Consider the following 14,985-nt stretch of genomic DNA (forward strand, 5'->3'; position numbering starts at 1 on the left):
ATATATTTTTCTTTATATAGCTGTGACAGTGTACGGCGCTGTACACAGAGTCCCTGCCATATAGCGCTTACACTCTAATATTGTGCAGTTAAAAAAGTGCCCTAAGAAATAAAAAATCAGTGAATGTACAAAAGTACAAAATACACACACACAATGTGTGTGTGTACATACATACACACACACATACACATAATGTGTGTGTACATACACATGCAAACACACACACATAGTGTGTGTGTACATACACACGCAAACACACACATAATGTGTGTGTACATACACACACACTATAATTACCTGTGTGTGTGCTTAGACCTGCTGATTAAAGAGGTGGGATGGGGGAGCTTAAACTAAGAAGGGTCACATACCTCCCATCAATTTACAATTAGACATACACAATGTTAACTAGCGCTAAACCCAATCCCACAGTATCACATATTCCTATATATCATTGTGCCAAGTGGAGCATTAACTGGGAAAGGGACCTCAGATATACAGCAGTAATCTAAGAAACCCCAATGCACACCCAGTGTGGCAAATGATTAGATACATTTCTATATGGAGCAATATGTAGACATACTGTAGCACAGGGGTGCTCCTCTACTCCTCAACCCCCACCCCCCAACAGGTCAGGTTTTCAGGACCCGACCTGTTGGGGGGGTTGAGCACAAACAGTGCTCCTATATTTGAACCCTTTAGGCACCGCGGGCATGTCATGCATCCCATGCTGTTGCCCACATCATTGTTATGTCGCCCTTTCTCCGTGCAGCGGAGCAATTACACAGGACACAGTGTAACACTCGCAGTGTAGGAACCCGCTGAAGGGATCTAACCTTGCCATGGTGGCAGCTTAACAGGTTTTGGCCAAAAGATTGAACTAAAATGAGCCATACTTATGAGAAGAAAAACATATAGAAGAACCTAAATAATGTGCCACTCTGGGTGCACATGGGGGCTTATACCCTGCTGTATATTTCATGCCACTTTCCCAGTAGCGCTCCAGTTGGCGCAATTAAATGTGTATCTGTGGGACTGGTTTTTGCGCTCGCGAAGATTATGTATGTCTAATCTAATATTGGTGCCTGCCAAGCCAATCAACTTTTGGCGGAAATTCCCCATTGACTTCATGACTTCAACCGTCGTGACATCACAGCGTCCCGTGGCCATTTTGAGTAGTGCTGCAGGAGAAAAAACATGATTTTAAAGGCGACAAGACCGCAGAAGGCCAGGGGACGCCGTCAGGATCTCGCAACCGGACCCGTCGTAGGTATGTGTCGTGGGGAGGGGGGGAGTGACTTTTTTTGGGAGGGGCGAGTGGGTTTTGGCCTTGTTTGTCAGGCCCTGGTGATAACTGCCCCCAACTCTTCTAAGGCTACGGCCCCAGTCACCGCGTGCACGCGGGCATCGGAGCATGCACCAGTAAAAGCGCGGCCATAGTGGGGGGTGCGCATCCTCGACGGGGGGGGGCAGGGGTGCGGCCATGACGTCACATGCACAAGCACAGCACAAAGCCTGCAGCAAGGGAGTCCTACTATCTCTTATCTGCTAATCCCATCTCCTTCGTGAGCTCCATTCCCAGCATATTTAGTAGGGATCATTGTGAGCTAATCAGGCAGGGACTCATCATATGCAAAAGCAAAGTGCTGTGTAGACTGCAAGAGATGATCACTTTGTAATAATAAAGGGGGCTTGTTCAAAATCAGCAGCAAATACGTATCTTAAAGTTACCCAGAAGCCAAACTCTCCTTGTTCTGGGCATAATGCTACTGAAAGGTGCAACAGGTTTAGGGATACACTGGGCACAATGTCTGCTTCAACTTCAAAGGGCGGTTTCTTCCCCACCTACAGTACCTTTCTGGGAACGTTCTCAGGGATAGATATCTGTGCTACCATTGGTTGCCAATCAACCATGTGACCGCGTCACCGCATGGAAAGAACATTTTTGTCTTCCCTTCCAGCGGTCACGGCATCGCGGTTTGTGCACGCACACACGCTAATTGGTGCCTGCCCCATAGAGGGCTGTACTTTGTGTGCGCACACGCTAACTGGTGCCTGCCCCATAGAGGGCTGTACTTTGTGTGCGCACACGCTAACTGGTGCCTGCCCCATAGAGGGCTGTACTTTGTGTGCGCACACGCTAACTGGTGCCTGCCCCATTGAGGGCTGTACTTTGTGTGCGCACACGCTAACTGGTGCCTGCCCCATAGAGGGCTGTACTTTGTGTGCGCACACGCTAACTGGTGCCTGCCCCATAGAGGGCTGTACTTTGTGTGCGCACACGCTAACTGGTGCCTGCCCCATAGAGGGCTGTACTTTGTGTGCGCACACGCTAACTGGTGCCTGCCCCATAGAGGGCTGTACTTTGTGTGCGCACACGCTAACTGGTGCCTGCCCCATTGAGGGCTGTACTTTGTGTGATCACACGCTAACTGGTGCCTGCCCCACAGAGGGCTGTACTTTGTGTGCGGCGCACACGGCGTCACGCGCGCAGCCACAGCCACCGGGGACGAAGCCTAAGGCCTCGGACATGGTGATAAGAAGAGCGCTGGGCAGCGCTGACGCTCATGCTCTCCTGCTCAAGCAGGAGCTTTTTTTGTGTCCCTGCATGAGCGTCAGCGTGCGCGCTTGTGAGCCGGGTGGGAGCCAGGTGGGGCGGGAGGCGGGGCTAGGGCGCCGACGTCACGGCGCTGACGTCACGGGCTGCCATTGGCTTTTGGCAGTCACGTGACCGGCCCTGCGCTTCCCTCAGCGGGAAAACTTAAATTTGTCTGTCGGCTGCAATTCCACACGCCTCCGCACGCCTGCGGAAGCGAGCGCAAGTGCCGTCTAAAGCCGTGTTGATAGGGATAATGTTTCCCCTCAGCGTGGCTCAGCGCGGTCTTTTTGACCATGGCCCTGGCCTAAGGCCGCACTTATAGTGCCGGCGACGTCAAATCAAATTGAGATGCCTTCCAGCGATCGCGAACAACCCGTCGCGTCGCGCTTAATATAAGCGCACCCGATGGCTGCAATGCATTTGTTTTCATGTGACGTCGCATTGCTGTTGCCTTCGCCGGTACTATAAACGCAGCCTTAGGCTAAGTCCATGGTGGTGCAGACCGCGCGGTGTAATCACATTGCCTTAAGACATTGATCGCACCCATGGACCGCACGAGCAACAGCAGGAAAGGGCGCGCGGTGCGCGAGGAATCAGTTTAAACCAATTTCTCGGTGCGACGGGCAGGTCACGTGAGCGGTTCGCCCAATGAGGGCGAACCAGCTCTGTGATGTCACTGACACACCCCTCGACACGCCCCCGACGGCGCATATAGCATGCCCGAAATACGCACACGCTTCACGCGGGTGACATCACGAACACACACGCCTGAATCTGGATCTGCTCTAATTAAACAAAGAAAACAAACCGTAGGCTTTCAAACAAAACAGCAGATAACCCTACTGTCACTGCCACCAACTCCACCCAATACAACACCCGCTATTAAACAATGCATTACTTATCTGTTGGTGATTTCATGATTTATCTATCTATCTGTCGATTTGGCGAAGCATTTGCATCGTTATCCAGCTTTATCCCTCATCAACGTACCCCTCGCCCAATGTAAGGCACTGGAAGATGAAAACCCCTCCTAGGTCCCCCAAAGCCTCCCTGATGTGCCCACCTTGGTCAGTATTCAGACTACAATCTCCTTGTTACAGAATAAATCAGTGGAGAGGAGATCACTTGCAGTCCATCCTCACAACGGCTGCTGGAAGGGCGGAGGATGTTCCCGCTGAACAAGGACAGGGCCCCAGTGCATTGTATTTAAAGCTCAGCTGAAAATTCCTGCCATCTGCTCCACATCCACAGCTGAGACTTGTGGTCTGTGCTAGTCTGACACAGCAGTAGGGCTGTTTTACTATTGTCCTTGACTAAAACAAACCATCAGAGATATGGACCGACTGTCGGATTAGAATGCAAGCTCTTGAGGCAAGACATGTTCTCTTGCATGTTTCCTTGGGCACAAATCCAAGAGAGGTGCATATCCTGCTTCTCTCACCCTCTGTTTGACTGCTTGTCAGTGCGAGATTCCTCTGCTATACCCTTATTCTATGAAGCGAGAAGCTGGGTAATACACAGTTAACGATACATCAACTTCCATTCACTTGAGACGACTTTATTAAATAATCCGGTGTGCCTTGGCGTTTGAAACGGGTGAGAGGAGAAATTAGTCGTGCTTGCTTTGCAGCTGCAGTTATACTTTGTGTTACTCTATCTTGAAGCATATTAATTTTCAGGGATAACCACATTCACGAGAAGGGAGAAAAAGCAATGATGCACTCGCGTGCATAAAAATCTCAATGAAGAGCACAGAACCATATTAGATATATTCCATGACCCTAATTACAGGTTCGTTTTGTATTTTAGCAACTGCAGAGGTGCACATGTGCCTGTTAAAGTCAGGATAAAGTCACTTGATAAAGAACTGATTGAAGTTCGAAACGTTGTGTGCGCCACTAAGAGAATAAATTATTTTTTGCAAATCCGAAGTGCCCTGGATCCTCTACTTACTTACATGTATCCTGAGAATACACCAGATAGGTTTTTTCCTGAAACACGAAGCACTGGTACTTTAAATGCAAGTAGATTGCTAACATTATAGCATTTAAAAAGCTGCAGTTCAGTCTTTTTATTTTTTATTTTTTTACATTTATTTTTTTACTTCAATAGTTTCATGTGTGCAATCTCTAATTACCTATAGAACTGTATAGCTGCAGGTCAATTCGTTCTCCATGTATTGATAGGTCGAAATTTGGTGACATATTAAAAGCTGGGATTTGTTTATATTCTGCTTGTCACTCAGTGGAAGCTCATGAATATTCATGAGCATTCCTGCACTGACATGTGCTAGAGGGAGGGCAGGGCTGACAAAGGGATGTACCAGGGCTTGTGACAGGACATGAAGGGGCAGTGCCTTAGCAAATGGCTGTTAAAATAGAATACAAGAAAATTGGTCTTTCAAAGTTGTTTTTTTAAAAACAGAAAATGCTAAAAGTATTTTTTCTTACTACAGAACTGATTTATTAAAAAAACACACATGCAGGATATTGACTGAACTGCAGCTTTAAGGTGTGCAAGACAAAAACCTCTGACCATAAAGTCAGGATAAACCATCTTTAGTGATGGAGCGGCCAGCAAACCACTGCAATCCAGAAAAGGGGTTCAATTATCTTGAGTAATTTTATGATTTTTTAATAATAATAATTATTATTATAATAATAATATTATTTACTACTGTTAAAGGAACAATACAAGCAGCAATTTTTTTTGTCATTTTTAATATTGAAGCAGGGGGTCTTCAGAGCAGAACCTCATTCATTTCAGCTCCGTGGACCCCCTGCTGCCGGAGATACTTACTTCCGAAGGGGGTACCGGTATATCTTTGCTGTTTAGAGATCCCACGTGACGCCAGCCAATAGGAAACTGCACCAGGTGACATCACGGCTTCCTATATGGCCCGCAGGGCATGGGAGCTTTGAAAAGCGGCCATTATGTGATGCCGGCTAGCCGACCATTGGTATTTAGAAGCAGGGGGTTACAGGAGCTGAAATTAATAAGGTTCAGCTCCGGAGACCCCCTGCTAATCAGTCTTCCACACAGCATACTCGATTGAAGCTGCAGTCACCAAAGTAGCTAATGACCCCATGGCATCCGTGGCACTGCGGTAAAGAAAATAGTCCAGGCACACGGTCTTATCACAAAGTAGAACATTTAATCCAGCATAAATCCAACGTTTCGGCTGCACACAGGCGGCCTGTGTCAGGGTGAGAGCGGGAAGGCTGCCTGTGTGCAGCTGAAACGTTGGATTTATGCTGGATTACATTTTCTACTTTGTGATAAGACCGTGTGCCTGGACTATTTTCTTTACCCGGATATCACTTGGGGACCTGGTAGGACGACCCCCTTGGTCCGTGGGCACCGGCAGGTGACATTATAGTGCTTCATTGATTGTGTGCCAGATCACCTCTTTCTATTGACTATCCGTGGCACTGCCCATTGCATCCGCGGCACTGCCCTCTCTGGGCTTTCCTCCTTGCTTTCTCACCGCTCCCTCAGTGTCTCTTTCGCTAACTCCTCCTCTATAGATCTCTCTGTTGATGTACCTCAGGCCTTTGTTTTAGGTCCCCTAGTCTTCTCTCTATATTCACCCTCACTGGGTGACCTCATTATCTCCGTTGGCTTCAACTATCATTCATGTCTATGCTTATGACACACAACTATATTGATCTGCACCTGACCTTACACCTCCAGCCCAGTCACAAACCATAGATCAGCAATCTCTGACTGGGTGGCCCTTCATTCCCTCAAACTTAATATATCTAAGACAGAGCCCCCCATACTCCTTCCAAAACCAGGTCCCATTGGTTTCTTCCCCATTACAGTCAATAACACCACTATCCACCCAGTATGGCAAGTACGCTGCCTAAGGGTTGCATTCAACTCCTCCCTAACTTTCTCCCCTATAAACGCTGTTACTAAACCTCGCCGTTTCTTCCTCCGCCAACATTTGTGTCTGAACACCCGCACTGAAATGGTTACAGATTAGAAATGCAGACTAATATCCTGAGTTATTGAGTGAGTTTCCCTCTGGAGCCGTGAATGCAGCAGCCCGTCCCAGTGGGTTCCCCATAATAATGACATTTGTAATGGGTCCCACAGCTGTGCAAGGATTTATCGTAGTGAACACGCGTCCGAACTCGAATGTCTTAGAAAAGTGTGCAGCGGAATCAATACGAAGACACAACATATAAAGTAGTGGCCATGTATCCAGCGTCCCCTGTATTTATCCACCAGTGCATCTCTAGATAAGATTGACTAATCAGTCATTTAGCCATAAATACACTATGTCTATTGATAGTACCTTTTAATATATACTATGTAACTGCCCAGCATTATGTAATACGTACACCTCTCTGACTGCCGGTCCCACCGAGATATAAATCTATACTTTCCTTTTATTACAGTTTTACCATGAATAACTCTATTTGTTGTTCTATGCACATTTTATTCACCTTTGGCTGGAAATTTCTCAAGTCCCAAAAACATACGAACTTGAAGCAGGAGAGAATAAAACATTATTTGCTTGTATTAAAACAGCAATTCATGCCGAGTGTTTTTTTTATTTTTATTTTATTTGACATCATTAGATCCGGGGATTCCCTTGGAAAGGGACCACGTTACTACATCCCATAGTGTCATGACCTTGTAACCTTCGAGGTCTCTTCTTCCGCCATCCATCTTCCACCTAAACTTATGGCCCCACATAAATTCACAAGATGCAATAACCATACAGCAGCAAGCTGGAGGTAAAACGGCCACAGCCTTTATTAAACCATAAGTATATTAACATTATCCAAACCAACTTTTACCCAGCCAGAGTATCCAAACTGTCACTCGGCCATCGGCGCATTACCGTGGCTTCATCAAACCAGCCAGATGTCACCCAGCACTATGTCTCCTTCCAGTTCAAACCCAGCGGAGGAAGCATTCCATACCCACCGCCCAGCGGAGACATCTCCCACTGCCCCATTGTCTATCATAGGCCCCATATTGTAACGCCACCCACAGGGTTTTGTGCACCCCAATGTACCAGCATTGCTGCGGCAAACATGATGTGACCCTTTAAAAGCATTATACAGTATTCTGCCTTTTGCCCAAGGGAGGGAGGGCTGGGAGCCCGTGACTGAGCTCCCAGGTCACTTCATCGCTCCTTTATAGCATCCATTGGCGTCTCCCTCGCCCCCTCCACCATTATCTACCCCCTTCCCTCTCCTATACATTAGTAACCCATTCAACCCCAAAGGGCCAAAGAAATGGTACCTAACTTAACCAGCCCAGGGATCATAGCCCCGATGTTGGGAAAAGGGATGGGGGGGAGACATGGCCACTAATAACGGAGAAGGGGGAAGCTTGGTACAGCGATCGTGCCAACCTTCCCTTATGCGTATGTCAGGGCTCTCTTCGATGTCAGTGCATCAATGTAGCAAGCATTCCACTTGAGTCTTCTCCCCATGAGTGTCCGCTTGCGATCTGTGCAGTATCCAAATGAGGAGTGAGGGACCCATGTATTGTAATGACACATTAACTTGTGGGTCACTTTTTCTCCCTTCAATCTGCATGAAGGAATTCGCCATGTTTCAGGTCATGCAACTTTCTAGCTTCTAACAATCTGCCCCAGATGGAAGAAACTGTTTTTTAACAGTTAAAGCAACTGTGCCCCAAAACATTGGTACAATGCATGAAAACGCACTTTCTTTGCTCCCAAGCTGCCTTGACACAGAGCACGCTCATACTCACCCTTTCTGCTGGTCGTTTAGTCCAAGTCAGGGTTGATCGAGTATATGGAAAGTGCCCCGTTTTACTGTATTATGGAATTAGCACTGAGGGGCAGGGCGGCCAACTCCTGTCCTCAAGGGCTACCAACAGGTCAGTTGTAGACTGAGCTGAAGCAGGGATATCCTTAAAACCTGGCCTATTGGGGGCACATGAGGACTTGAGTTGGCCACCCCTGTAGTAGAGTATCTACAAGGGACTTGCAGAGTATCCAGTGCTGCTCCTGAGACGTTTCTCCTACTGGGTGCACGTAATCCCTTCGCGCCTCAAAGTGCTGGTTATACCTTATGCCTATCTGACTTTGATCCTATGATATTATTGGCTTGCTTAGCCTGTAGCACTTTTGTTATTAACCCCTGCATTACTGGTTTAGATAGCATTGTTGCTTGAGATTATCTCTGCTAATTACCGGTTATCCTTGAGATATACTCTACAGTTGGTTGGTCTAATTGCCACTAGCCTCGTTTGGGCATACATTTACTAGTGACCACTAGATTCATTTATAGGTTGCCATATTGTGTATTTTGTTTTTAGTTGTTCAGTGTGTTGGGAGTTACCGTCCATATAGGACTTAAGGGAAGTACCCTTGATCACTGTGATCTTGGGGAACGTGCCAGAAGAAGGGGCTTCCCATCCCTAAACGTTGCCCCCCTTATTTGTCTTGATTCCTCCCCCTTTTCCCTTGTCTTTTCCTTATTCCCTCCCCCCACCCTGTGTTCTCCCACTCCATTTGCTGTTACTCACAGTTGTACCTATATTGCTGACCACAGAGTAAGTAGAGGTTGCAGAGGCCTCGCGCGGACCCCCGGCATTTAACTTAAATGCCTCGGGGAAGAGCGTGGGGCCAATGCAACCGCCGCGCCCCCTAACCCCCAACAAAATCCTGTGCCCCCCAGTTTGCACACCCCTGAGCTATACCATCTGCACAGCATATTTCTGATGTCTTCTCGTTGAGTTCTCATACCTGTACAAAGCACTTTACCTTCTGGATAGAGAAACATATCTAATAAGCAGTCTTCTGCCTTCTGGCGTGGGAACACACAGTATTTGAATGGGCTGTAATGTATTCCAGCACTGGAGGTGCCGTATAGCAGAACACTGCTTAGTAATATGGCCCACTGTCTTTATCCTTTATGAGATTAGAAGAACTAACTCAAGTCACCAGCTCACTTTGTTATATTACTTTCTGTCTGCATCTGCTTTATTTGCTGCGCTTCCCCTTGTTTTTACTTGTGTGTGTCAGAAAACATGTGTTTTATTTAATCTCACCTGGTCTCAGTAACTCTCAGCCCTCAGTACATATTATTACTTTGTGCTTGAAGTCCTTTCTGTAACACAATGTTTACCTATCTGGGGGGCCCAGGGCCTTTGAAAGAGGAGCTCAGCAGGACAGGAGGTACACTGGGAAATGCAGAACGAGGCCAAGAAAAAGGAGGCTGTACAGTGACAACAAACAGTGAGAATAGCAGATATATACAGTAGTGACAGAGAAAGAAGGCAATTTCTCTGCATCCATACAATCATTTGTATATTCCACCAAGTATAATATGCTTATTCTTTCTAATGGTATTTTCTGGGGGACCTAATCCCCAAATATTGGGAAAATGGGGATCCCAAAGGCAAAACAATGGACGGGACCAATGCAAAGAGATTGGGGCCGACTGCTTCAACGAGTTACTTCTAACCGACTTTTAAATTAAATGTGCACAAGCTTTTTCATTAAGAAAAAAGTTATTCAGAACTTGCAATCAGCCACAAATGTATTCATTAGAACTTATAGGTGCCAGGTCCAGTACCAACATCGAAATGGTACAGTAACAACACAACAATCCAAACACTGCTATACATCATAATCATTTCAGCAATGTTTCTGGGCCCCTGGCCCCTTCGTCAAGCTTTCAGTAGGCACAACGGTCCATATTTACTGAGCAGTGCCCCTCCATAAGACACCTTCCAGCACGGCTTACTAGATATGACCCTTTCGCTTGAATAGCGCCGTGCGGTGTCTTCCGGTATAAAAGGTGTCTTATGGAGCAGCACCTCTTGGTAGATATGGGCCAACATATCCATCCTATCCAGCTAATCACTCCCCTCTCTGTGTGCTCCTCCAGGGGTGATCCTGCTCCTCCTGGACAAGCTGCGGAAGATGAAGTGGGAGCAGATGTGGCGTCTCACTGCGGAGCGGGAGCTCATGAGCATGCTCTCAACCTCCCTGGCTGACCAGGTGAGCAAGCATGTGTTTAAAACACATGGAAGAGTGTAGAAGAGGTTGGGTAGCATTGTGGCTGCGGCACTCGTCTAGAAGAGACACACGTGCGTTGGCGTCACGTCTGCGCACCTCATAATGCATGTGAGTTTGTGTAAGCTGCTTTATCACGGTCTAAGACATTTGGTCGCCGGTGCTTCGCCGTGACTATCTCCCCCGCAGGAAGCTCACGTCACCGACCGCTAAGGTAAGTAAGCCCTAACCACTAAAACCCTTAAATTAACCACCTACTTTAAGCACTGAAACCTTTAAATTAGCCCCCTACCAAATAATAAAACTTACCTTTGAAGCGGCCAGTGGCGGAGGTTTCGGCAGCGAAACAGCCGCGACCAGATGTCCTATTCCGGCTTTATCGCCCTGTATTTTGCCAATGAAAATGAGAAGTATAAAGGATCTCAATGTATCTTTCTTGTTAAAACAAAGACAAAACAGGTAAAGAGCATAAAGTAAATATTTAATGTGAAGCGTTTTATCAAGATACAGAACTGCACGCACAATAAACAGGAGCACATTTAGACTCAGATACACGAAATGCTACTTAGCCAAAAGGCACCTTATATTTCATTCAAATGGTCTGCGAGACTTCGCATCGATTGAAGATATAATCCCCTTTTAGTTTATAAACCACTTCAACAAAATAATCGTCTTTCGTTAACAAATGGAAACGGATGTAAAGCAAGCATATGGCTTTCTTTGGAAATAGGGAATTTTCATTGGATCCGGGCCGCTGATTAATAAGATTAATATTAAGATAATAACTATTCCATACAGTGCTTCATAATGACAGTATAGTGTGCAGTAGGCACCATCATACATGGGATGCTTTACAGTCTCTGCCCAGGTGAGCTTACACTATTTTTTGGTGCCTGAGAGACAGGGAGGTAAAGTGACTTACCCAAGGTCACAAGCAACCGACACAAGGATTTGAACCAGTGTCAAACTCAGTGCAATTATTATCAAAGTCAGTGCTGTTGCTCACTGAGCCGCTCCTTCTCCCTATAATATCTTCCTAAAAAAAAGTAAAGAACATTAAGTAAATATTTCATGGAGTTGAACTGCTCTATCTTCAGCTCCGGGGGACCGCCGGTCTACAAGTTTCTGTGCCGAACAAAATACGGGCCAATAGAAAGCCAAATGTAGAGTTGTGCTGTGTGATTCTTGCTACCCTTGGTGGTGATTTGATGGTCACACCTGTGCCCTTCTGATTAGACGAGGTTGCTCATCACTATGGAATACACAGGGGAATGCTGCTATAAAGGGTTTGCCCTGTTAAGATTTGAGCTCTGCACATGAATAGCTGCAAAGGAATCATTCCGTTCACCTATTGAAAGGATAATTTGGCTGTTCCTGTCATGTTTGTCCATCCCATTGTGTCTTTGTTCAACCGTTCTCATCTGTCTTGCTGAGATATTCTTCGTAGCGCTGCTTATTTTGAACAGCAACCTGTTTAAACTCACCTGGGCCAATGCTGTATAAAGGAAAAAAGCGCAGCGGAGGGAGCTCTCTGAGTATCTTTTATCCTGGCAGCATCAAAAAGGTGTTCTGTGCAGGATCCGAGCGTGCGCCCCGTGCTCAGAATGCAGACAACTGAGCTGTCTGTCTCTCCCCAGGATATCTTCAACGCTGTCATCAAGCAGAACCCTTTCCTGGTGCACCAGCTCCCCTGCTTCTGGAACGTGCAGCTGTCTGATCACACCCGCTCCGAGAAGTGCTACCGAGACGTCTCCGATCTGAAGGTGCGCTGTAAATGTGGGAAGGCAGCAGGTGGTGGGGCCGGGGGGAGGCAACAAGAATGTGGGAGGCAGAAAAACTGTGTGTGGGAGGAGGGGGGGGACTTTAATCATTTGGGTGCTCCATGACGTAGCTACCACGTCCCGAGGTCTGGCACACAGGGTGGCCAACTCCAGTCCTCCAGGGCCACCTACAGGCCAGGTATTAGGGATATACCTGCAACAGAATGACAGAGCCACCTGTGCTGAAGCAGCAACATCCCTAATACCTGGCCTGTTGGTGGACTGGAGTGGACCACCCCTGTCGTGGAATAAAAAGGCAGACGGGACACCTCACAACAAGAACAATAGATTGTTTTCTTTGTGTAACAGATTTCGATTTGACACATTTGTAGATGCATTTCCTATTCTACTTTCTCCCTGAGAAAAATTGCCAAATGTCAATACAGTCTGGGGACCTCTCCCTGGAAGGAGTTTGGAATCTCGGACCAGTCTAAGAACACACTAATAATTATTGAAATCTAAAGTCCTTGAAAGAAGAATCCCAGTATACTATGGCTTATTTAGTGCCCCCTTAATGCTTAATACATATTTGTCCTCTGTGTATGGGGGACAAGACAAATGAAGCTGTCAGTGACGAGGATATCTGTGGCCTTTCTCTAACACCACCATAGTACAGGAAAAGCAGCATAAGTTTTGGCCCAGTGTAAGGAGAGCAGAGTGCTAGAGAAGGGGGAGGCAGGGTGGTGGTTCCCGCACTGACCAGCAGAAAGGGAGAGCATACACTAGGATATATATATATATATCCCCCAAATGCTTTGCATGCACAGCAACAAGGCATTGTGGGGCGTGACTTTGGAAGCTCCTGCAGTGAATGACAGCTTTACCCCCCATGCTGTCGGCACACACTGAGGGGCAGTTTGGGGCCTTATTAAGCATAGGTCTCCCCCTGAGAACACTATACTGCCTGGGATCGGTCACACAGTTTTATTAGCAGTACTCTTGATGAGTAGTTCATAAGATTTATTAATTAGGAGTACGCAGAATAAATATTTTCTAACGGGGGTACACAATGTGAAACAGGTTGGGAACCCCTGATCTAGCGGATCCCTATCCACGTGACATATACCAGCAGCGCACGCAGGTCACTAATTGGTTGTAGACGTTCAGTGTTGGAACTTGACATAACTGTTCTCTGAAGCTGTTCGTTGAGCCATTTACCGCAGATGTATTTGTAACAGCTCATTCTTTGTGAAACAATGACACCCGTTACCAATGTTGTGCTTCTATGATCACAAGGTAAGTTTAATTAAATGGCTCTTGTTCCATTGTATAAACGATTTCAGTTGCGGGTTAACCCCTTGGTTGCCAAAGGATTGTTTCAGGCCACTCTGGCAGCCAAGGGAACAGGGTTGTTGGCAAACACCTCTTTTTTTAATAAGAGGGGTCTTCTTGCAGGACTGAAGCACTAAGGGGGTAACCATTCCCGATTGGGGCACTATTGCAGGTTATTAAATAACCACCTTTATTGTGGCATAATCCTATTGTAAACTAGAAAGCTCGTTTATTTTAGGATCAATAAGCGGGGTATTTATCAGCATCTCCTAGGTGCAAAGCTGGCACTGGTTTTTAAAAAAATGCAAGAAATGTACATTTGTTCTCAGGTAACGCTCCATTTCCTGCCCGCATTTTTTTTCCCCGTCCGATGTAAGAGAATGTCTGACAGGACCACAAACCTGGTTTACCCAAAGGATTCTGGATAATAGCATGCAGACGAGCACTCACAGTGTTGGTTTTTGCTTCTCAGCCATTTTAACATGTACCCCTATAAGCTTATGCCTGCCGTATTAGATTGTAAGCTCTTCGGAGCAGGGACTCCTTTTCCTAAATGTCACTTTTATGCATTTCTTCCCATTATGTGTTATTTGTATTATTTGTTATTTATGTGATTGGCACGTGTATTACTGCTGTGAAGCGCTATGTACATTAATGGCGCTATATAAATAAAGACATACATACTGCCTGGGATAAAGAAGTGTAGAACCAGTAAACCTACTCACAGACAGCTATTTCGACCTTTTGGGTCTCTGTAGTATGAGGATGGTTGTGGCCTTGCATTGTGAAGCTGGTCGTGGTTACAACCAGGTACACAAGTAAGTAATGGTGAGTAAAAAAGGATTAGGGGGCGTGAGATTTTCCAGGGGGGGGGGGGGGGCGCGGTGGTTACAGAGGTCCCACACTCTCCCCCGAGGCATTTAAATGAAAAGCCGGGGGACAGCGTGAGGCCTCTATAACATCTCCTACCTGGTCTTCGGTGACGCGTCGCCATGGTAACCCGACGTCAAATGACGCCGCTGGATCACGTGCCATGGCAATGTGACGGAGCCGAGCCGGGGTGGGGGGGGGGATGCGAGCAGGGGACGAGAGCAGGCAGGGGGAAAGCGTTGCGCGCCCCTGTTTTACACTATGGCATATTGCATATATATTCAGCGCCACATGAGAGAAGGCAAGTAACAGAATAAAGCATTTTCCTGTTCTGGTGCCAATTAGAACATTCTCTGTCTGTTCCCCACGGGTTTCCCACAGGAGGACGTTGCCATCCTGCGATGTAAATGCCA

At 46.7% G+C, this 14,985-nt stretch overlaps 1 protein-coding gene across 3 annotated transcripts in view; it reads left to right on the forward strand.

The window, feature by feature from the left end:
• Window positions 1–14,985, forward strand: part of LARGE1 (LARGE xylosyl- and glucuronyltransferase 1) — a 354,609-nt gene that overhangs the window by 303,284 nt on the left and 36,340 nt on the right. For all 3 annotated transcript variants that reach the window (XM_075602524.1, XM_075602522.1, XM_075602523.1), the window contains 2 exons: window positions 10,483–10,595; window positions 12,248–12,373. In XM_075602524.1, coding sequence (XP_075458639.1) covers window positions 10,483–10,595; window positions 12,248–12,373 — 239 coding nt within the window. The remainder of the gene's footprint in view (window positions 1–10,482; window positions 10,596–12,247; window positions 12,374–14,985) is intronic.

The sequence above is a fragment of the Ascaphus truei genome, chromosome 5, assembly GCF_040206685.1.
Source record: "Ascaphus truei isolate aAscTru1 chromosome 5, aAscTru1.hap1, whole genome shotgun sequence".
Taxonomy (NCBI): domain Eukaryota; kingdom Metazoa; phylum Chordata; class Amphibia; order Anura; family Ascaphidae; genus Ascaphus; species Ascaphus truei.